Genomic DNA, 25,342 nt, shown 5'->3' on the forward strand with positions numbered 1-25,342 from the left:
CGCGTACGATGCCTAAAAGTGGCCAAAAAAGTAAGGTGAACATTTGAGTGCTTTGACAAGTTTAATTTTCTCACAAGAGAGCCGTATTCACACGGCACTCGTACATGTGAGAGAGTAATTTCCCATATGTGAGAGTCGGACTACTTGTTATACTTTGTTACTAACCCTAAAAGTCATCTACAATCTCTCACCAACTAAACCAGTTATCTTCATGAACTGAAACTATTATGGTGAATCAACGGGTTGGACAATATCTCTTCAATCTAATTTAATCTAATCTGAAGAACAATTAAATTTATATCCCTACATTCACACCTGTCAAATATTTGAAGAAAAAAACATGACCCCAAAAAATCGATATTTTGACTTTTCTTCAGAAGATTTTTTGTACCTTTTTTTGGCGTATGATTTAAAAGTAATCTGAGTGGCGTACCATGTACTTCACATTAACATAGACAGAGCTTCTTTTTTGGTCGTATTGTTTAAAATATAATCAAAAAAGTAAGATCGTGTTTCATAGGTGAAATCATGAATCAATTTCTAATAATTTTTATATGATTTCTCGATGAGCCAAATAACGACATATCTATAAAATTTATTAAGAATAACATGTTTTCTTTTATAAAAACGTTCCCACTGTATGACATATAGCATATGTCATATACATAAATTTTATCTAGTTTAGTAAAAATTAAAAAAAAAAAATATGTACAAATTTAAGTGCTGTAGCGAAACAGAAAACGAAATCTCTAGAGGGCCTTTACTCTTTTCCCATTTGGACACTTCAACTAACGTTCTAATAAGCGAAACTTTAGATTTGCAGCAAGAATTCTTAAGAAAAACTAAATTTGTAAATGAACAATTTATGAACATTTGTAAAAATGAAAAAGAAATTGTAAATGTTTTCCATATGTTGGAGGTTGTGCAACAACAATTCTTCAAAGTTGAAGAGGAATTAAAGATAGTCGAATGCATGCTACAACAATTCGAAGTCGAGGTGCAACATTTAGAAATTCTAAGTAAAATAAAAACATTTTGTATGAGAAATCCTTGTGTCTGTGGTCATTGTAGCTTTTGTAATTGCAAAACAGAACGTCAAATTTTCCTAGAATTATTAGAAGAAACAAATCGAAAAGTGGAAAAACTACCAACTATTGTAGATGATATCAAAGAGCTGCAGACATATGAAAGATTAAAAAATCCTTATGTGGAAGTAAGTTGATATTGTCAAGGTTGTAGTTTAATAATTTTTTTATATATAATTTTTGATTTTAGATATTTGCCATTTTAAATATGCATTGTAATTTACTTAATAATATTGATAACAATTTAAATATATTAGCAGACAAGTGGGCTTTTATAGAATTATTGCAGAAAAAAAGCAAATAAAAGACAATTACTGTACATTTTATTGAAATTATTTTATCAAAAGAATTTGCCAGAATGCTTAATTAATTTAATTACAAATATTTTTTTTCAATATTTTACCTTTTAGACATTTTTCATGAGATATACCATAATAGACGAACAATTTACTTACCTAGAAAGAAAAAAGAAAGAGAATAAAATTTAATAAATAATTGATATATTTATTATGATTTTATATTTTTATAAAGCTAAATAAATTTTAGAATATTTCAATAGTCTACTTAAGAAATTAAGTAGATTTTTCTTAAAAAAAAGAATTAAAAGAATATTATAATAATTGCATCAATTTAAGTTTATAGTTTATTATGTATAATGAACTTAATATTATGATGATATATATGTATATTTAAACAAATATATATATTTAAGCTTGACATCTATATAATACCCTATAGAGGAAAAGGATTTATTTATTAAGGGTATTATTCATAAACTTCTATCAAAGATTTACAGAACAAATTTTGTAGGAAAATTTGATTTATAAACCTTTAATAAAAGCTTATGAATAAGACTCAAAGGGTCTTATTCATAAACTTTTATCAAAGGTTTATAAATCAAATTTTCCTACAAAATTTGTTCTATAAATCTTTGATAGAAGTTTATGAATAAGATCCTTAATAAATAAATTAATTTTTTATTATGGTAATGGTTGTCTATTTAAACTTTTCAGTAAAACTGTTTTTTTGCCAACAAATGTTGATTTTTTTTAGTTTAACCATATTAATTATAAAATGTCTTAAAAATATTGTGGTTGACCACAAATTTCTTCGACATGTTGTATGGCCTTGATATGCCAGTTTCTTGAAGTTTTTTTGTGTATTTAAAATTTCAAGAAAAAAAAAACCAACAAAACATCTTGTAGACATTACTTATAAATAAAATAAAACAATTTTCAATTGATTTCTATGAAATTTAGAAAATAATTTAATTTTATTTAATAATGACCTACAAAGAAAAAATACGTATATATTAAATAACAAATAAGAATTTATAGTCGGACATGGCCGACCATATGATACCTTACACCAGTGTTAATGTTACACATTTTTAATATTTTTTTAATAATAAAGTATTTAATTAAATTTTTATCTGAATTCAGAAATATTTAAATAATTTTTTGATAAATAATATGGTCCTATCCTTATAAATTTTGGCAGAATGATATACGTCTACATCAGTTATTTGTGCAGAATATCATCGTAATATTAGAGTTTATAACTGAATTTTGACTTTGATTTTCAATAGGCTTCATCCTTGAGTCAAAAGAAGGGTAAGTGCCAAATTTCATCAAGTTATGTTGAAAATTGGGACCTGTAGAGTGCGCACAGACGGACGGATGGACAGATGGACAGACAGACAGACAGACAGACGGACAGACAGACAGACAGACAGACAGACAGACGGACGGACGGACAGACAGGCAGGCAGGCAGACGGACAGATGGACAATCAGACAGACGGACGGACATAGTTGAATCGACTTAGAAAGTGATTCTGAGCCGATTGGTATAATTTAATGAGTCTAGGACTAATATTTTTGGGTGTTACAAACATCAGCACAAAAGTATAATACCCTCCCCACTATAGTGGTGTAGGATATAAAAATTAATATATGTATGTGCAAATATGTATGTATATGTTTGTACTGTTTTTTGGTTAATATAATAACTTTGTTTAATAAATTGTAAAAATTTAATCGTTAACTTATGTTCTAATTTCTATGTATCCCTTACCTATCTCAACCTAAGTCATCAATGATAAAAGTACAAATTAACAAAGTAATTTGTGGTTTATAAATAATTCTTTAATCAATCAAAAACCAAATCAATCCATCACTTAATCAAACATATATAAATAAATTTAAATTTATTTAGAAATTGTTAAAGGTCAATTAGTTATTTTCCATTCTAATTAAGTATTTTAGAGAATTATTTATGAAGTAAAACTTAATTTTAAAACTTTGTGAAATTTATTGAAAAGCTTAATTCTAGATAAAAATATTTATAACACAATTTATAAATGCCATGAATAAAAAGTATTTCAATAAAGGAAGGGTAATTAAAAATGTATTCTTGAATTTGTATTTGACTTAAATATAACGTACAGCCTTGAATATAGCATAAAGTATAGTCTATACTGTTATACATATTATAGTATATACTATTATATTTACTAAAGTCCTGACTTTAGTACATATAAACTGGGGTCTAGAGTTAACTGTATTATAATCTATGGTTTGACTATAGTATTGCCTATGATCTAGTACAGACTACACTATAGATTATGGTCTTGACATATAGTACAGACTATAATTTTAACTATCATATGTATATAGTCCATAATATTGACTATAGTAAGACTATTGTATAAACTATAGCTTAGACTGTTGACAATAGCATATACTTATTATCTTGTCTATAGCATAGATTATACCATTGCTATTGTCTACAGTATAAACAATAGTCCTAACTATAGAATTTGCTATAGAATATACTATTATGGGCTTGTCCATAGCATAGACTATATATAGTCTTGAACATAACATAGAAAGGTCTTGATAATATCTTAGACTGTAGTCTAGACTATAGTATTGACAGTGATCTTGTCTATAGTCGTGACCATAGTTCTCTCTATAGTCTTGACTGTAGTCACAACTATGTCCTTCACTACATTCCTTACTAAGGTACTGCCTATAGGATGAACTAAAGTCGTGACTAGAGAAAATACTATTTTCTTGATTTTATTTCAGACTATAGTTCCCAACTTAGTCTTGACTCTAGTCATGACTATGATCTGGACTTTGTCTAGGATTTATCTTGATTATAGTCCAGGTTAGTCTTGACTGTAGTCTTGAATATAATCTAGACTATATGTCTGACTAAAGTCTTGTCCTATCGACTATATGTCTGACTGTAGTCCTTCAGACTACCGTATTGATTATAGTCCTGACTATAAATAGTCTTATTTAGTCTTATTTATAGTCCTAACTACAGGCTTGGCTATAGTCATATCTGAATATAATCTTGAATATATTTCCGACTACAGCCTTGTCTATAGTTCAGACACAGTCTTAATTATAGTTCTGACTATAGGCTTTGCTATAGTTCTATCTATAGAATACATCACAGTCCTGACTTTAGTTTTATAACAAAGATATAAATTTATAAATTAAAATTAATAATTTTGTTTAAGTACAGTAAATTGCAAAAAACGAACATACAAAAAGAAATCAAATATAGAGTTGAATTCGTTTTTTTTTTAATTTTCCAGTTCAATAAAATATTTACTTTTATTAAAACATGTGGTTTGTGATAAAAGCTGCAAACAAAATTTGCAAACAACAACTAAGTACATAAAGAAAAACCAGAAAACATGAAAATCCCCCCTGGATAAATTGAGCAGAAAAGAAAAAAAGTAGCAAACCATATATCCGAACTCGTAAATACACTCGAACATACATTATTCAATTTACTTTTAAATTAAATGTATGAAAATTTGTAAAATGAACAGAAAAAAGTCATATAATTTGCAACATAAAATTAATCAAGCAAACAGGGTAGAAAAGAAAAAATAATTGTAAATACAAAAAAAAAAAAAAAGAACTTTATAAAAAATAATTTCAAATTACAGTGCATACCTTAAGGCAAGCAATTATTAATTCACAAGTAGCATACATAAGGGATGGAGTAAAGATTTTATATTTAAATACTCAGTATTTTAAACTCTGGCGAATTTAAATAATATTTTAACTTAAGTAAAAATTATTTGCCAAAAGTTAAAGTTTTAATCCTGCTAAATTTTTTGTTTACTATTTACTAACTCAGAAAACCTTTCAATGAAATGCCAACAAAAAATACAATAAATTTATTATTTAAAAGCAAATCCTTTAAGTCCTTAACTCAACAATAGAATACTGTATGGTATGTATAGAAGTAATTTAAGGCGCTTTTTTTGCTACTTTCACTATCTTTTGTCGTATTTTGTCGAAAAGACCAGACGCCATCTTGATGCTGCTCATTTACTGTAGTTTATTTTTCTATTCACGCACTCACCACTCTTCCTTCTGGTTGTTTAGGGGGTCCATTTGTGTTTTTGTATTTACTCTATATCTCCTCTGGCACAGTGTACTATACATATTTTGACATGAAATGTCATAGTGGCTGTCACAAACACTAACCTAAACTCATTTATACTTTGGCTTATTGTATTCTGGTTGTTGCTGCTATCGAAGTTGTTGTCGTTGTTGAAAATATTGTTATTGTCTTGTTGGTACCTACTTTATCCTGGGGATGTATACCCCCTTTTTGCTATATCTTAGCTATTGATGTTGATTAGAAAAATGGCAAAAAATTTAATAGATTTAATTAGAAACTTAATGAAAGAAAATATCATAATTAATTATAAAAAAAGAAGAATATTTCAAGCTTGTGATAAATTTTCATTGTTTTTATTAGAGTTTTTTTGGTTCAAAACGGATTAAATCATCTTTTTTAAAGGATTAATATAATTTGAAAAAGAGGATACTGCAGTTGTTGTATTTTTGAAAACTAACTGTAAGTCTTTTCAATGATGTTGAGAAATAAAATACAAAACTTTGCCCAGAATTAATCATAAACCAACTTTTAAAGTTCACGGATATTCTTGTTAAAAATATTCATTGCTTTCCACATATATGTATAGTTTTTCTTATATACATTTGTTAAATATATAAATTCAATTTATTGTAAACAGATTTCTTTCCTTCTTTTTCTTCTAAGATTCTTAAACAGTCAAAGTTCTCTGGGAGCAATGTATTCGGTCTTGTTTTATGTCTTTTATTATTTCTTTACTGTTTTCCCCTTTAACTATGCTTTAAGAAAATTGTTTTATAACATATCTTTCTCAACTCGCACTCATCTTCAATTCGCAGCAACAACAGACAACAAGGATGTCATTGCTCTTGTTGTTGTCAGAGCTGCTGATGTTTGTTTGTATTGTCTGTAGTTATCTTGTGTGTGGGGCTTAATTCTGTATGATTTTTCTTAGCAAAAAAATTATTTATTAAAAAAAGGCCTTTGCTTTCAGAGGGCCTTGTTTGTGAATAATCTATAAGATCCATTCAAAAAACTATTTCGTTTTAACACTTATCTTCGAGTACAACAAGGACTATTAAAATCTTTCGTGAGAACATCTTATTGTGGATTTACTAAACTCCTACAAAAGGCCTAAACATTCAAAACCTTTAAAATTTTCCACTGTTTAGGCTTTGTGTACTTTTTTATATATCATTCATTTCATTCATTTAATAAAATAAATGTGTTGATAACAATAATGAAATTTGTTAACATTTTTCTTATGTATTTGTTTTCTATGTGATTTCTACTTTCTTTCTTTTTGTTGTTGTTATTGTCAGAATATCATTTCTTATCATCACACTAAAATCATAGTGCTGTTAGACAGTGTGGCAGTTGTAGTCCAATAGGGGGTTTCTTTAAGAAACATCATGTTTATTAACATTTTGACATGTGATGAACTTTTTTTTTTCTTATTTTGTGTATTTTTATCTTATTTTGATATTCTTTGCGATTGCTTTTTGGCCTGGTTAATATACATACATACATATATTTGAAGGATATGAAATAAAACTTGATTATTTTTGCAATTGTTAAAAGAATATTTGATAAGGAAAGGATATTATGGTTCTGAAAAATGTTAAAGTTAGTAAGGAAATTGCAACGATTATACGGAAAAAAATGGTAAATGATTATCAGTGATTACCGAGAGTAATTTGATATCTAAAGTTCAAAGATCTTTCAGATTTATTCAATAAATCTAAAACTGTAATTTCTAGAAAATCTTTAAGATTGTCACATGATTGCTAAGAAAATTGAAATAAAGAGACTTTCATCAAGTATACGAAATTATTAATTAAAAGTTAACAAAATTGTACTCTAGACTTTACCACCATGTAACCTATCAGTGGGTTATATGGTAGTTATGCGGCTACAGTAAATGAAAGAAAGTGTAATTTTTGGTTTATCACAAGCAATTTCTTGAGAAATTTTTAACTGCTTTTCCAACACAATCCATCCAGAGGAATGGTCTTTTTTAAGAATCTCATGTTGAAATGTCTCTCAATCGATGCGTATTTATGTATTAAACACTAAAAAATTAAAATTTGTTTTGGAATGTTTCTCAGTTTCCTACCAATGATCTGTCTGCCTGTCTGTCTGTCTGTCTGTCTGTCTGTCTGTCTGTCTGTCTGACTGTCTGTCTGTCTGTCTGTCTGTCTGTCTGTCTGTCTGTCTGTCTGTCTGTCTGTCTGTCTATCTATATCTATATGTCTGTCTATCTGTCTGTTTATCTGTCTGCCTATCTCTCTGTGTGTTTATCTGTCCGTATGTTTGTCTGTAATAACTTGAAAAATAAACTAAGGTGAAGGGTAAAAAAAAATCAGTACAGGCAAATGTAGCGCTATTACTTGTTTTCACATTATTTTGTTTATTTTTTGTAGCCTTTAAAAATCATTTTGTAATATTATATATTTTAAATTCTTAATGAGTTGTGTATTCTGCGAATAAATAAATAAACATTAACTAATATGTTTGTAATTCAAATATTTGTATATTTTGTTTATGTAAGTATATTTTTACTTTTTTTTGCCATTTTGTAACGAATATAAATTTAATTTATTATTTATGATTATTAATAATTAACAGCTGAATATGGAATTTTTAATTAATAAAACAAATATTTATGAAAAAAAATCCCATTGAATATTAATCTATATTATTTAGCATATATTGGTGACAAAATTATGTTTCTTTAAATACTAAATTATTAAATTAAAATTTGCAAAAGAGAATATAAACAAGGATAATATAATAGAATAAACTAATTAAAGTTATGTAAAATAAATAAATAATTTATAAAAGTTAAAACAAAACAAAGTGTACAAAGTTGATATTAAAGATTTAAATATGTTTTAAACTCATTTTACAATTCTACTAACAAACTTTAATTCAGAATCATGAAATTTAAATAACAAATTCTTATCAACTTCCTTAATAACCAGCAGCTTTTTATAGTTAAATCCGTTAATAATTTTAATTTCAAGTGGAAAAATTTTGTTAAACTGTTAATAAACAATTTCTATGTCATTAGCCTTTAAGCAAATTCTTTGTAAGAAAAGAAAGCTAGCAAAAGACAACAACCAAAATAATATACATACATAAATTATCATACCAAGAAAAACAAACAAAGATTTTCCTAGAAAAAAAAAAAAAAATAGCATAGAAAATAAAAACAAGTGTCTATAATCTGCTACTCTGACAAGGGTAACAACGTAATTCTATAACAAACACAAGTAAGTAAAAGTTAGAAGAAGATAAAAAAAAAATGCCAGCAGAACTGTACACAGTAAATCACTTCATTGTCATATGGCCGCAAGTAAATTGAAATTTAAGAAACAATCAGCAGCATTTCATGTACAAGAATACACAGTTTATTTCTCCCAATCGCCCTTTCCTGACCCACTTTGCCACAAGTATACTTACACGTCCTTACAATATTCAGACATGGAGGCACAAACAAATTACAAACTGCAAATTGCTACAATAATACTCAAATTTCACATGAACTAGAGGAGTGTAACCGACCAAAAGACACTTAGGCTGTAAGACAGACAGTCAAAATCACCAAATGCCAGTTTTATTTACTTAAAGATGCTTTGGGGCTTAATGAATATTGAACAAGATTTTTTTTAGCTCAGTTTTTTTTTACTACATTTAACAGAACTGGACTTATGTCGGCTGCTTTGACTCCCTATAGCATTTTAGTGGGGCATGTACTTATTATGTATGTTTTTGTGTTGCAATTTGAAGCTTTCAAAAATATCTTAAGATGATTTAGCCGTCTCTTCATGTATCGCCTTCAGGTTTAGTATCGGAATTGTCATAAAGTTTGTTGTAACTAAGTCTCACAATTGCATAAGTCATTCTTATAAATTCAGTAAGAATCGAAACATTACAAAATCTATTAAAGACTCTAATATCTTTTGGTATTGCTCAATAATTCGATCTGTAATCCTAAGTTTCCATAAAATCTCAATAAACATTCGAGCAGCTAGTATAGAGTACTGCATGAGCGACCATATTAGACTTTATATTCGTAGTCGTTGTTGTTGTGTTTCAGTAAACACAAAATTTCCATTAAATTCATCAAATGAAAGAAAAAAGAGGAAATACATTTAGATACAAAACACAAATATACTGGAAATATGTGAAATTTCACTGGAAATACTTAATAGAGCATGTTGATAATAAGAATTTGCACTGTGGTCCAATGTTTTGCTAACAATAACTCACAAACAAAAAAATAAAATGTTTTCTGCTATATTATTAAAAATGTAAATTGGAATAAAAAATATTTATTTTGTACTAGCTTTTAGCGAAAAATAAATTTTGTATAAATAAATAAACTTGTGCTTCTACTATCCAAACATTTTTCCTTCAACTCCCACCATTGTCTACCCATAGTGTAAGTTTCAAGAGAAAAAAATATAAAATGCGGGTTACAAACTATAGAACTTTGAACCTTGAATAGACATAAAGTAGTCCAGATTATAAACAAACAAAAAACTTGGCAAATAATAAAGAAAAAAGTAACACTAAAGAGAAAAATCTACTGCCAGGCAAAAATTGTATTAAGAATTAGTATTGCTTTACAATAAACGCAAAAATTACATTTTGAAATCACTGAAAGATAATACGAACAATAAGGATGAGTAAAATAAGTTTAAGAAGTTTTTTTTTTTCATATACTACAGCCTATATTGCCAGTATCAATGAGCGAACAAAATAAATAAAGCCAAAAATGAAAAGTAAATGAAACTTAGTAAATGCTTTCAAAGGCAGAAACTATACAATAAGGAATAATGCACATATTTTAAACGATGCGGAAGGAGACAATAAGAATTAAATGGCAATGACAAGGAAAATTTAGCAGCAATACACATTTTTAAAGGGCTTAAGTTCTAAACGCTGATGGTCTATTGACTACAGACTAGACTATAGACCAGAGTACAGACTACTATAGACTATAGTCTAGACAAAAGACTAGATTATAGACTAGACTACATACAAAACTATATACTATAGACTAGACAATAGACTAGATTACAGATTAGACTGGACTATAGACTAGACTTTAGATTAGACTACAGACTAGACTAAAGACTAGATTATAGACTAGACTATAGACTAGACTATAGACTAGGCTATATAGTAGACTAGACTATAGACTAGACTATAAACTAGACTAGACTAGACTATAGACTAGACTATAGACTAGACTATAGACTAGACTATAGACTAGACTATAGACTAGACTATAGACTATAGACTAGACTATAGACTAGACTATAGACTAGACTATAGACTAGACTATAGACTAGACTATAGACTAGACTATAGACTAGACTATAGACTAGACTATAGACTAGACTATAGACTAGACTATAGACTAGACTAGACTAGAACTATAGACTAGACTATAGACTAGACTATAGACTAGACTATGACTAGATTATGGACTAGACTATAGACAACACTATAGACTAGACTATAGACTAGACTATAGACTAGACTATAGACTAGATTATGGACTAGACTATAGACAACACTATAGACTAGACTATAGACTAGACTATAGACTAGACTATAGACTAGATTATGGACTAGACTATAGACAACACTATAGACTAGACTATAGACTAGACTATAGACTAGACTATAGACTAGACTATAGACTAGACTATAGACTAGACTATAGACTAGACTATAGATATACTAGACTATAGACTAGACTATAGACTAGACTATAGACTAGACTATAGACTAGACTATAGACTAGACTATAGACTAGACCTATAGACTAGACTATAGACTAGACTATAGACTAGACTATAGACTAGACTATAGACTAGACTATAGACTAGACTATAGACTAGACTATAGACTAGACTATAGACTAGACTATAGACTAGACTATAGACTAGACTATAGACTAGACTATAGACTAGACTATAGACTAGACTATAGACTAGACTATAGACTAGACTATAGACTAGACTATAGACTAGACTATAGACTAGACTATAGACTAGACTATAGACTAGACTATAGACTAGACTATAGACTAGACTATAGACTAGACTATAGACTAGACTATAGACTAGACTATAGACTAGACTATAGACTAGACTATAGACTAGACTATAGACTAGACTATAGACTAGACTAGACTAGACTATAGACTAGACTATAGACTAGACTATAGACTAGACTATAGACTAGACTATAGACTAGACTATAGACTGGACTATAGACAGACTATAGACTAGACTATAGACTAGACTATAGACTAGACTATAGACAACACTATAGACTAGACTATAGACTAGACTATAGACTAGACTATAGACTAGACTATAGACTAGACTATAGACTAGACTATAGACTAGACTATAGACTAGACTATAGACTAGACTATAGACTAGACTATAGACTAGACTATAGACTAGACTATAGACTAGACTATAGACTAGACTATAGAATAGACTATAGACTAGACTAGACTAGACTATAGCTGACTATAGACTAGACTATAGACTAGACTATAGACTAGACTGTAGACTAGACTATAGACTAGACTATAGACTAGACTATAGACTAGATTATAGACTAGACTATAGACTAGGACTATAGACTAGACTATAGACTAGACTATAGACTAGACTATAGACTAGACTATAGACTAGACTATAGACTAGACTATAGACTAGCTATAGACTAGACTATAGACTAGACTATAGACCAGACTATAGACTAGACTATAGACTAGACTATAGACTAGACTACTAGGACTACACTATAGACTAGACTATAGACTGACACTATAGACTAGACTATAGACTAGACTATAGACTAGACTATAGACTAGACTATAGAACTAGACTATAGACTAGACTATAGACTAGACTATAGACTAGACTATACTAGACTATAGAATGACTATAGACTAGACTATAGACTAGACTATAGACTAGACTATAGACTAGACTATAGACTAGACTATAGACTAGACTATAGACTAGACTATAGACTAGACTATAGACTAGACTATAGACTAGACTATAGACTAGACTATAGACTAGACTATAGACTAGACTATAGACTAGACTATAGACTAGACTATAGACTAGACTATAGACTAGACTATAGACTAGACTATAGACTAGACTATAGACTAGACTATAGACTAGACTATAGACTAGACTATAGACTAGACTATAGACTAGACTATAGACTAGACTATAGACTAGACTATAGACTAGACTATAGACTAGACTATAGACTAGACTATAGACTAGACTATAGACTAGACTATAGACTAGACTATAGACTAGACTATAGACTAGACTATAGACTAGACTATAGACTAGACTATAGACTAGACTATAGACTAGACTATAGACTAGACTATAGACTAGACTATAGACTAGACTATAGACTAGACTATAGACTAGACTATAGACTAGACAAGACTATACTAGACTACAGACTAGACTATAGACTAGACAATTTTTTCTCCCGATAACACCCGCCATTTATATCCTTTTATGTTTTATGAAGGACTAAAATATTAAAGTTGTTGTTGTCAATTTAAGATGTTCGTTTGTTTGCCTCTTTATGAGTAACTGTTTTTTAAGACATAAAAAGGTCAACCTAAAAACAGCAAATTTATTTTATTTTTGGGCAAATATTGCAGAGGCTTCGAAGACCATACAAAGAGCAAACTGCAAGTTTACAAATTCAGTTAATAGCAAATGGGGAAGGATATCCTAAGATAAAGTTTACGTATATAAAATGCTTAAACATATTTTCTTGCAGTTAATATAAAAGGCATACCATCTCCTACATTGCTCTTATTGTTATTGGCAGATCAAATTTGTGTAATACGAAGAAGTGTTGGCATCTAAAATGAAATTATTGATTTCAATTTTCTGCTACTTGATGTTGTCTGCCATTTGCAGACCATACATATTAAACTAGACCCTGTATGTTAGATGTTTCAATAGTCAAAATAATTAAAATTTTAAATTTTAAAGAAATTATTTCATTGGGGTTTCACTATTAAAAAGACTCTCAGTTTTACGAAAAGTTCTAAAATAATTCTAGATATATTTGTTTTTTACGTTCAGGTCTAATTTATTCTTCGATTATTCTAACAAAATCTGTTAAATGTTTTGTTGGCATTGTGAATAGTAGAATGTTGGTGAATTCGGAGTATGAGAATACCCACCGACACTTGCAGACATCCACTTACACTAATATAAAACACGTCTGACTATGATTTAATATAGAAAATATTTTGCCAATATACGTATGTTAAAGAACAATTGTACTACTTGTAGTACACCGATTCACTCATTGAAACATATGCTGCCATTGCTTTTGTTGTTGCTTGTCTAAACAAGTGGAAAATTCTTGTTGTTGTTTGTTACGATAAAAAAAGTTTATAGGGGGTATTCTATTTTCAAGTTGAAACTTGAAAACTGTTTTCTTATTTTTTCTATTTACTAACAAAATTTTACTAGTTTTCACAATTTTATCCGTAATATTGTTTACCAATTAGTGAAAAGCTCTTTCTGTATTGAAATAGGGAGAAGTCAGGGTATACAACTTATATAAAATTTCCCATAAATTCATCCTGCATGTAAGAAAAAGGAAAATTGTGACACTTGGATTTGTGATTTTATTATTTTTTTAAAAACAGCAAATGGAGGAATATATAGCAGTAAACAAAATAGCAAAAAATAAGTAAGATGCATTCTTAGACATGGTCGACCATATGATATTCTACAGCTGTGAGTATGTTTAAAATGTGCATTATTTTAATAATATAGCATTTAAGTAGTTTTTTACTACCCCCTGTAACAATTTTGAAAAAAAGCTTTCACACATAAAAAAGTTGATATACATGTGAAATTAGAATCCGTTTGTAGCAATTTTCCGATTTTTATAATCAGCTCTTATGTCCTTATAAAAGGACTTCAGAGTTTAAAGGACTTACAACTTCAAACGAATATTTGAAATATGTATATGCATTGTATGATGCTATTATTGGTATCAGTTGAAAGCTGGGAATCTGCACATTCCATCTATATTATTTATTTGACTCACTTAGACAAAAAATCAAAAACAAATTAAATTTAAATAGGTCTCATTTTTGAAACAAAAAAAATCTACTTTTTTTGTTTTTTAATCCTGATGAATTGAAATAAAAAACATTATTCTGAAGCAGAGGTTCTCAGCTTCATTGGATATTTATACCAAATTTATTATATAAATTTGGAATTCCATCTTTTGTAATCGTATGTCCTTTAAATTTTAAAGTCCTTTTACACGAGCATAAGAGCTGATTATGGAAAACTGAGTACACAGAGTTAATACTAATGGTAAACATGACTGTTGCAGGGTGCTATAAAATAATTGTTATAAATTTTGGTAGAGATTTGGTCATACTAGTGGTTGTAAGTGAATTATAATCCCATCTAAAGGGGACTTTGTATGGAAGACTAGGGTCCAATGAGGCCCGATCATTGCAAAAAACTATGTTTTGTCGATTTTTGAAGCGTTACTAGAACATCTAATATAATTATGAGCTTATAAGCCCCATTCGATGGGTACGATTTTATGGTGGTTAGGTGAAATAATGGAACAATTTCAACCACTTTCTATAGGCTTTGTTCTTGGGTCAAGAGAATAATATGTGATAAATTATATGAAAAAATGTAACGTGAATACACAAGCGGACAGACGGATGTACGGACAGACGGACATAGCTTGAACGACTTACGACCTTAAGGAGAGCGTAGGATCTATACCTTTGGGAGCTAAAAACATCAGCACAAATGCACAAATGCAATACCTTTTAGAAAATATATTCAAAAAATATAAAGCCAGATGGACGGACAAACATTTATATAGATTTATAGTTTTAAGCCGAGTTCTGTTGAGACCTTAACGTGATTTGTTAAACACTCTTACAGATTAAACTGATATTATTTTAAGACTTTTTTTAAATATATTAGATCTAGTAATAACCGTTCGTCCTACAAGCAGATAAACAGATAAGTAGACCGTCAGATGGGCCAAAAATCGATAAATAATTTTAAGCAAAATTCCGTTGAATCATTCACTTTAATTATCATTAGTATTGAAAAGTATGATTTTAATATAATAATCGTCACAGCCAAAAATAGCGTCCTGTCATTTTTATCATTATTGCAGAACTTCTGCTTGTTTATGTGTATGCAAACATAACCCAGCAAAGCTTTGATATGAAATACTATCTGACATACCTCATGTTCATGTATATAATTTTTATTGTAAAAAACAAAACTGTATGATTTCGTTTTGCTTGTTCTACATAATTAAAACAAAAACCGGATCAGAATGGAGATAAAGCTAGATCGTCATAAAATTTTACATGAAAGTTATGAGTTCTACTGCCGATGATATGATGAACTGCTCTCGAGGGTGAACTTTCGAAAATGGTGAATGTTGGGTTTAATTTAGATTTAAATAAATAACGATTTTGTTTTCAATATTTGAACAAGCTGTGTATGATGTTGTGCATGAATAACTTTATTTCTTATTTTTTGTTAAGGAAGAATATTGTTAAAAGTAAACAAATCTTTATTGTTTTTTGATGAAATCATAAAAATAAAGAAAACACTCTTCAAAATGAAATGAGAACAGAAAACAAAGGAAAAACAAAAGGAAGAAAAATACATACATACATATAAGTTAAATTTATAGATACAAATATGGAGACATGTATAGATACATCTTTATACAAACATTTTCTGAAATACAAATTTGTATTCAAGAATTGAATAAGTAAGCATTTGATTTATTTAAGTACTAGTGAGATTTGAAGCTTCTTTAGAAAAGTGTTCCTCTTAAGAAATTTAATAAATTTGCAAAATTTATGCAGTACTGTAAAACAGCTACAATTTGTATTATATATTTTTACGAAACAAACGGAAAGTCTGTTCAAATTTTAAAGCCTTTAAGGATGCCTTAAAGGAAATTACCATAATATTCTTAATATTACTTTTACAATTCTAGCGTAGTGTGAATATACCCATTCCTTATTCAAATATTTTACAATGTATTTGTGTTTACTCAACATACATGGAACCTAAGTAACTAACAATATCATATGTTTCTTGTGTTGAAATTACTATACTTTTAGAACAGATGCCAGTAAACATATGTGTATAAAATGAGACAGGGGAGTCAGTCAGTCAGTCAGCATGTATTCTAGTATCTTATTGTGTAAATTGTTGTAATATAATAATAACAACAAATCATATTCTTTAATTTTTTTATACTCATAGTCTTTGTGGCAAGGTTTTTCTTACCAAAACAAAATTTTATATTGTACATTTTTTCATAATATAATGATGGATTTCCTTTCGACATTCAACTGAATATGTATATTGTTATGCCAAAAAAACAAAAAAAAAGTTGAAGAAAAAACAACAAACAGAAAACACCTACACATACTGGTTTGTTTACTAATACTAGTACTTTCACACATACAAACACACACTCATAAATAACAAACACTTACATTTATGTTATTATAGTATTAAGTATTTCATGTAATAATAACATATTGTTGTAGGAATAGAAATATAACTGTATGTGGTAAAAGATAACGAAATGAGTATAAAAAGTTCATTAACAATTTCTTATATTCAATATGTGATCATTGTTCTTATAGAAGCGCCGTAATACACAAATAGTTTATACTTTTCTAGTGCTGATCTAAAATTAAATATCACAACAAAACTTGCAATAAATAATTTAATTATATTTACACTATATTTTCCTTTGTAATTGAACTTTAATTAATATTTAAAAAGCTATTTTTTTTTTTTTTGTAATTGTGCCCAAATTTGTTTAAATAGTTCCAATAGTTTTGCAATTCAACACAAATTAGTTGTAAGGTTATAAAAAAACACGGTACGTATGAGTGATAAATATTTAGAAACATAATAATCATACGCACCATTAAAATAAAGAGAAAGAAATACCTAACATTAAAAAATGAAAGACTAAGAAACTTTACAAACGTCTATTAAAGTATTTAACAATGTCTTGTACATTTATTTGTTTGTATGCGTACAAGGGTATATAAAAGAAAGAAAGTTAATTTTATTCACAAGATATTTGCCTTTGCAATTGATCTCTCTAAAATTTCAAATGATATTTAGAAAGCTAATTTTTTTGTTTATAATTGTTTTTATACCCTACACCACTTTAGTGGGGAGGGTATATTGGATTTGTGCTGATGTTTGTAACATACAAAAATATTCGTCCTAGACCCACCTTAAAGTATACCAATCGGCTTAGAATCGTTTTCTGAGTCGATTAAGCTATGTCCGTCCGTCCGTCTGGCTGGCTGGCTGGCTGTCCATGTAAACATTGTGCGCAAGCTACAGGTCGCAATTTTCAAGATAATTGGATGAAATTTGGCACGCACGTTTTATTTGACCCAAGGACGAAGCCTATTGAAAATGGTTAAAATCGGTCCATTATTTCACCTAGCCCCCATACAACAGAACCCCCCGAAAAGGGCTTCTGAGCTCATAATTATGTTAAATATACAGATATATCGATAAATTATGGCACAACTAAGTTTTATAGAAGTCTTGATAACCCTGCCAAATTTCATAAAGATCGGGCCCCATTTGACCCTAGCTCCCATACAAAGTCCCCTTCAGAAAATTACTTGAATGTCCCAAATTAACTTATAAACACAAATATCCCGATGAAATTCACCACAATAAAATATTATGTAAATATAAATATATTCGCAAAATTTTATCGGGCTTGGTCCATATTTGCCCCTAGCCCCCATATAAAGCCTCTTTCAGAAAATTAGTTTTTCATCAATAAATTGCTTAAATGTATCGGAACAAGTGAATATTGATGATAAATGTTTTATTATGAAAAATAAATCACATTTAATATTCATAACTGGTGTAGGGTATCATATGGTCGGCCACGCCCGACTATACTTTCTTACTTGTTTGTTTTTTGTTAATTGTTTTTTTGTTATAAATTAGTTTTAATACGGTACGTATGAGTTATACATTTTTAGAAACGTAATAATCATACGCCCCCAACACTATATTTTCCATTTGCAATTGAGTTTTCTAAAATTTCAATTAATATTTAGAAAGCTCTATTTGCAATTGAACATAAATTAGTTGTAAGGTAATAAACAAACGTATGGTACGTATGAGTGATACATTTTTAGAAAAATAATAATCATACGCCACCAACAATATAAAAAGAAAGAAAAGAACTGAAATTAAAGAAGAAATACTAAGAAATTTTACAAAATTCAATTGAAGTATTTAACAATGACTATATTTATTCGTTTGTATGTGTTTATAAAGGAAATCCACCCTTGTTAGCCTCGGGCTTAATACATTTCCTTCACTTACGTTTTTTTATAATTTTACATAAAAATACAGTTTTATCTGCCTTTCTATCGCAAGATGGCTGTATATAACCAGCGATTTAAATTTGTTTGATTTGGGGAAAAAATATTTTTTCAAACTGGGTAAAATTTTTTATACTAACGGTCAAGTGTATGAGTATGCTACGAATGTGAACGGTAGTAGTTCTAGTTTAGTGCTTAATAGCGCTACAATGATCATATCAGATCAACGATATAAGGCTACAACGATATAATTTAGCATAAAATCCAAAGGATGTACTTTGGTGTCCTTATCTTGGTATTATTGCAATCCCAAAGAATAAATGTGCAACTTGTACGTATAGTCTCACGGGACTAGAAACTAAAGGAGTTAAATGATTTCTCATTCAGTTTGACCAGAGCGCCTATAATATCTGGTAATAGCGAATTGCTGGTGTATCTAAAGTGTATGAAGATCGATCTAGACCCCTTATAAGAACTATTTTACGAAATTCACATGTGGACTCCTTTTGAAAATAATTGAAGATATAAAAAGACATATAAAAGTTTCCAAATTAATTATTTAAAAAAATATTACTTTTGAATAAATTTCTATGTCAGCCTTGGTATACAAAGGTGAGACTATGTATGCATGTGCGTGTGTACAGAAAAAGTTGCAAAACAAATTTTGTATATTTCGTTTTTTTTTTATTTTTTGTTCATGTGGTTTCAAAATTGGTTTCTTCCTTTCATTTTGTTTTGTTTTTTATTACATTTGTTGCTATTGTTGTATTATTATTTAATATTAAACAGTTTTTCAACACAGACACACACTTCGATTTCAACAATGTTATTTCATTTTTCTAGCCAGTTTTGTTTTTGTTTTGTTTTTGCTTTTAATGTTATTGTAGAGGAAATACATATTTTATTTTGATCAAAATCATTTTGATTAAGTGTATAATGTTAATAAATTATTTAATTTAATATTAACGCCATCAAATGCTAGACGAGGTTTTCGTTATTGTTATTATTATTGTGTATGTTTTGTTTTTTTCTCCCCCCCTCCAATTTTACCCAAAAAAAAAAAAAAGAATGAAAAAAAGGACATAAGGTTAAATTAGGAATGTGAACGGGAGGGTGTTTGATTGTTTTGTTAAGATTGTATCGACAAGTATATAACTCAATTTCATTGTTTCATTATTTTTATATTATAGTTTAATCAATAGTTTTGCTTTATTTCATTTTTCATTATGTGCTTTGTGTGAGGTGTAGATTTTTTTATTTTGTAAGAGCCATATGATTTAATGTTATATCGAATGGGCGCAAATAAGTTTTATGATTAAATTTGTAAGGTTTTTTGTTTGTAAATATGTATCAATAAATTTATTAGTTTTATTGGATTATAGAATGAAATTTAGGTTTTTAAGGAATTTTGCCCAAAAATCGAAAAATTAACAAAAACTTCATAGAAAAAGTTATAGAAAAACAAGTAAGAAATTATAGTCGGGCGAGGCCGAACATATAATACCCTACAACTGTTACAAAAATAGAATGTGATTTAGTTTTCATAAAAAAGCATTTAAGTTGAATTGTTCCTTGCCTCAGATATACTTTAGCCATTTATTGTTGAATAAAATTGTGGACATTTAAGTCCCAATATACCCTCCCCACTAAAGTGGTGTAGGGTATAAATACACAGACTAAACTATAGGTATGTTCTGCAGCAATTGATGAAATATAATTTTTTAGACTTTTTTTAATTACATTATATTAATCCTAAAATAATAACTTTAGGAAGTACATATTGAGATAAGACCTGAAACAAGGAACATGACATTTTGTTTATTATTTAAAAATCCAAATAAAAGTCTGTTTAGGGAAATACATATTGTACTTTATATGTACTATTTCATTTTCTTTAATTCTTTCATTTTCTTTTATTTTTTTTTAATGAAACTGCTTCCGACACTAATCCCAGCTTAAGGAAGTTTACAGTTTCATTTTTTCATAAATTTTCCGCAAAAATTGAAAAAAAAAAAAAAACAACAAATAAAAGACAACGTGCTGCCATCAGCCACCACTGACTGGCATCGACTAGCTAGGGAAAAAATTTAAGTAAAAAGCCACAAGATATATACGCACAAAAAGAACACATTAGAAATTAATACTGAAGAAAGAGAGCAGAAAAAAAAGAGATAAAAAATAAAACAACATTAACACAGCATGTACTCTGCTTGCATTTCTGTTTTGTGTGTACAATTCGCTTATTTGCCAAGGACATCATTGACACATTTTCAAAATCTAAACAAACATACTTTAAGGCAAAAAAAAAAAATATAAATAAATGAAAAAAGAAGTAAACCAACAACAGCTAAAAAAAAACTACACAACAAAAAAATAAACATTGAAAAACAAAAAATTTTACATACCATTAGGGCGTACAAAATAAACATACAACAGATTACATACATACTATTAAAAATATTATTGTATATATGCATAACAGAGGTTTGAGGTTTTGTAAGTCAAATTATATACAATCATCCTTAAGCTCATACAAAAACATAAACACAAAACATAAAATTATTATTATTATTTATACTGGTATTTAATAATAAAAATAAATATAATTTTGCTGTTATTATTTACTGAAAAAAAAACTGAAAAGTAGAAAAAAGTCGTGGTTACTTCATAAAGTAAATATTGTCTGAGCATACATTTGAAATCTTTATCCGGTAAATGTCTTTTTTTCATTTTTATCAGGTTGTTTTATTCTCTCTAAAGGAAGTTAATATTATTGTTATAGTAAATCTTAAGGCACATTTCACTGGCTAAAACCATTTTTGGGGATTATGTTCCATTAGGCTTATAAGTGGTTAAATAAAAGATTTTAGAAGTAAGTGACAATATATTAGCAAACATGGGAAAGTTTGAGAATGAAACCTAAAATCACTTTGGGGACATTCATCCCCCTCTACATAAGTTAAGGTTTAAATAGTATTGCAGGGTGGGCATCTGTATGGGGGGACTGGTTGAAATCATGAAACGATATTGCCCATTTTGAATACCAAACATATGTTATCAATAATATGTATTTCACCGTTCTAGCTCCCACTTTTAAATCCATAACATTTTTAACTGGTAAACAAAGGTGGGAAAAAGGCTAAAACTATATTTTTTTTCATTATTATTCAATTGTTAAAAGAACTCTGGTACTTAATGAACTAATTTACTAAAATATTCCGTCTATCTGTATATCAGAATAATACATCAGATATCTTTAGTATCCAAGTCTTCAAAAAACAAAAAGAGTACACAAAACAGATTATATACATCTGAAACTATAAATGGAGAAAAATTGCGTTCTTAGTTTTGCATTTCGTGATTCTGTGTCGTTTTTAAAGGACTTCAAAGTTTTAAAAAGTACGTTTTTCAAAAAATATTTTAAAATACTTCTACTGATCAAACAATGCCAAATTTGATCTCAAGCGAACAAGAAGTGTTGGGAAGTAGTTTGTATTATTTTTATTTTATACTTTCAGGATAAAAAGATGCCAAAAATGTTTTTCAGTTTTTCTCCATTAAATTTATACTTTCAGACGTATGTCACCCGGTTTGAGTGTCGGACGATGTAATATTATCAAAAATGCGTTCAAAAATTTTGTTATTTAAAATCAGAGACATCGATCTATAAGTAATGGAGATAGGAATGAGCAAAATTCCGAAATAACAGAGAAAATATTGTCAAAAAATTATTGGAAACACTAAGAGACAAAAACAACAGGTTGTTAATGTAGTATGTATACACGATACATATAAAGCTGTGTGTATGTTGCTATAGTTTTGTTATTGGCAAAGTTGACAGTAGAGTCAGGGATGGAAGATTGCCTATGATGTTTAAAACAAATAAGATATATGACAAATTTTACGATGATTTTTGGAATATGGACTTTTACGGGGGTATGTCGAATTGTTTATTTAATAATAGTAAAATTAATTAGGTCTTATACAGAGGTATTAAAATATAATTTAGCAAGAGAGATTTAGTTTTCCATAAACTAGATTGAATTTTATTGCTACTGTGATACTGTGTTGTCATGAATGTAAAATTCATTATCTGAATAGAACCTTATATTAAGGGAGGGGTCAATTATACAGACCGACAAAGTTCGATAAAAGTCGCAACCCTGAGACCAAGTTAGACGTTTCTGAGCAGCGCTGAATCGAATATAACCTCAGGTTTTCTTCATCACATCTGGGATTTGAAATATCGTGTCCTAAAATTTGATTAAGCTCCATTTTTGCCCCTTTTTGAGGCGTTATAAAAGTGCCAAGACAGCTTTATTTGTAAAAGCTTCTATGCCATCTGAAAGTCTATTCTATTAACTTTAACATCTGACATATCTTCTTTCTTTTTAGAGATATCTTCACCTAAATATTGAAAACTCATGGTTTTTGGTATATTCATGGTTTTTATAACCTGAACTACTATAGTGCAGAGGGTATTATGCTTTGTGAATATTGTTTATAACGAACAAAAATATAGGATCCACACCTATCTGAACATGTTACAAACGGCTCAAAATCACTTTCTGATTTAACTTAACGATGTCTGTCCGTCCCTCAACTTCAACGGATGATATCTCAGCAACTACAACAGATTTTAATACACTTCAAAAGGTATTTGGACTGTATTGAGAACTTGGTTTTTTGTATCTTTTTGTCGAGATACAAGTATATTAAACATAACTATGATCTTAAAAGCCCTATTCGGGGGTTAGTTGTTGGGGGCTAGGTGAAATAATGGACCGATGTTAACTATATTCAATAGGCTTCGTCTCTAGTTCTATGGAAGATCATGTGCCAAATATCATTGAAATATCTTCAAAATTGTGACCTGTAGTTTGATTACCCTAATCGGGGGTTCAGTTGTATGGGGGCTAGGTGAAATAATGGACCGATCATAACTATTTTCAATAGGCTTCGTCCCTGATATAATTATCTTCAAAATTGCGACCTGTAGTCTGATTGCAAGGTTTACATGGACGGACGGACGGGCATAGCTAAATCGATGGTATATTTTAAGGTGGGTATAGGACAAGTATTATTGTGGGTTACAAACACCAGTACAAACCCAATATACCCTCACCACTAAAGTGGTGTATTCTGCCCCATTGTGCAGACTACATAATTGCTTGTACATTTTAATGAAAAACAGAAAAATCGAATAGAAAATCCAGACATAACATTTGTCAAAATACTAAAAGCAACTCATACATCATTACCCATCAAAATAAAACACCCACAAAAACCATTTAACAAAGTATAAGCTACCTGATTTTGTATCCAAAATTCCACCAAATTTCATGTTTGTTCTCCTCCATTTATTTAAAAAGCATGAAAATTAAACCAAGAAAAAATTATCATGCCACAATAATGTAAAATGTATTTCTCGAATTTAAGTTCTTTCTTTTTTTCGTGATTTTTCTACATGTGTGCCTCTCATTTAAGAGGGTGACATGTGAATGAGTTTCAGTTTATTTACTTTATTTTTCTACATGATGGTATACATTCAATGTTTGTCTTTTTTCCAACAAAGAAAAATAATTTTATCCTACTCTGTGTGTCAAGGTATTCCTTGACATTCTTTCATTCTGAGCCAAAAAAAAAAGAAGTGAAAATATTTGTATATCAGTATTTTGTTAACATTTCAACAGTTTGCTTTTAACAGTAAGTACTTGAGTTTGTAAGGAAACAGCAAATGTTATAAAAAAAAAATTTGTAACAAATCATGAATTTCATTTATTTATATTTTTTTCTTTTGGGAAAATAATATATAATAACATTTGTACTGCTTAACATTTTTAAGGGTTCTACAGATGAAAAAATATAAATCTGTTTGGAGGAGATATGTATAAAGATATTTTGGATTAATGTTATGAATGTAATAAGAATATAATAATAATATATTGATTTTGTCATTTAGTATCTGACACATCGAAATATTGGCCTGAGATCCATAAAAGTATATATTCTGGGTCCTTATTGGTTTGTAAAAATAGGAAACTTCTTGAAAGCATGTCTGCCAGAATTATTGAAGATTTGGATCCCGAAGATATCTGGGGTCTTCAGAAAACTGATTTCCAGAGACACACAGACGGACAGAGAGACAGACAGACGGACATTCCTTAATCGACTCTGCTATCTATAAGGGTCTCTGTTGTCTATTATACTATATTCAGGAAATTACAAACGGAATGACAAACTTATATATACCCTTCTCACGAAGGCGAAGGGTATAAAAACAAGCAAGAATGTATAGTCGGACCAAATGACGTCAAATTAGGGCCAATCATTGGACTTATACATGT

The 25,342-nt window shown here is 29.0% G+C and overlaps 2 protein-coding genes across 2 annotated transcripts in view; one reads left to right on the forward strand and one right to left on the reverse strand.

The window, feature by feature from the left end:
* The first annotated feature begins 677 nt into the window (after nt 1-677).
* On the forward strand, nt 678-1,431 carry LOC119605867. The gene is made up of 2 exons (XM_037959195.1): nt 678-1,213; nt 1,276-1,431. The coding sequence occupies exons 1-2, from the start codon at nt 707-709 to the stop codon at nt 1,387-1,389; spliced, it is 621 nt and encodes a 206-aa protein (XP_037815123.1). The 5' UTR covers nt 678-706; the 3' UTR covers nt 1,390-1,431.
* Nucleotides 1,350-25,342, reverse strand: part of LOC119605866 (alpha-2C adrenergic receptor-like) — a 35,561-nt gene continuing 11,568 nt past the window's right edge. The window contains exon 2 of the mRNA XM_037959194.1: nt 1,350-1,540. Coding sequence (XP_037815122.1) covers nt 1,457-1,540 — 84 coding nt within the window. The 3' untranslated portion in view covers nt 1,350-1,456. The remainder of the gene's footprint in view (nt 1,541-25,342) is intronic.

The sequence above is a fragment of the Lucilia sericata genome, unplaced genomic scaffold (genome assembly GCF_015586225.1).
Source record: "Lucilia sericata isolate MDLA Ls3-8-SP2 unplaced genomic scaffold, ASM1558622v1 Contig000528F_arrow, whole genome shotgun sequence".
Lineage (NCBI taxonomy): Eukaryota > Metazoa > Arthropoda > Insecta > Diptera > Calliphoridae > Lucilia > Lucilia sericata.

Coding starts and splice junctions, on each gene's coding strand:
- LOC119605867 (XM_037959195.1), top strand. CDS start 707: ATGTACAAATTTAAGTGCTGTAGCGAAACAGAAAACGAAATCTCTAGA. Junction 1,214..1,275: donor TAAAAAATCCTTATGTGGAA/GTAAGTTGATAT, acceptor TTTTGATTTTAG/ATATTTGCCATTTTAAATAT.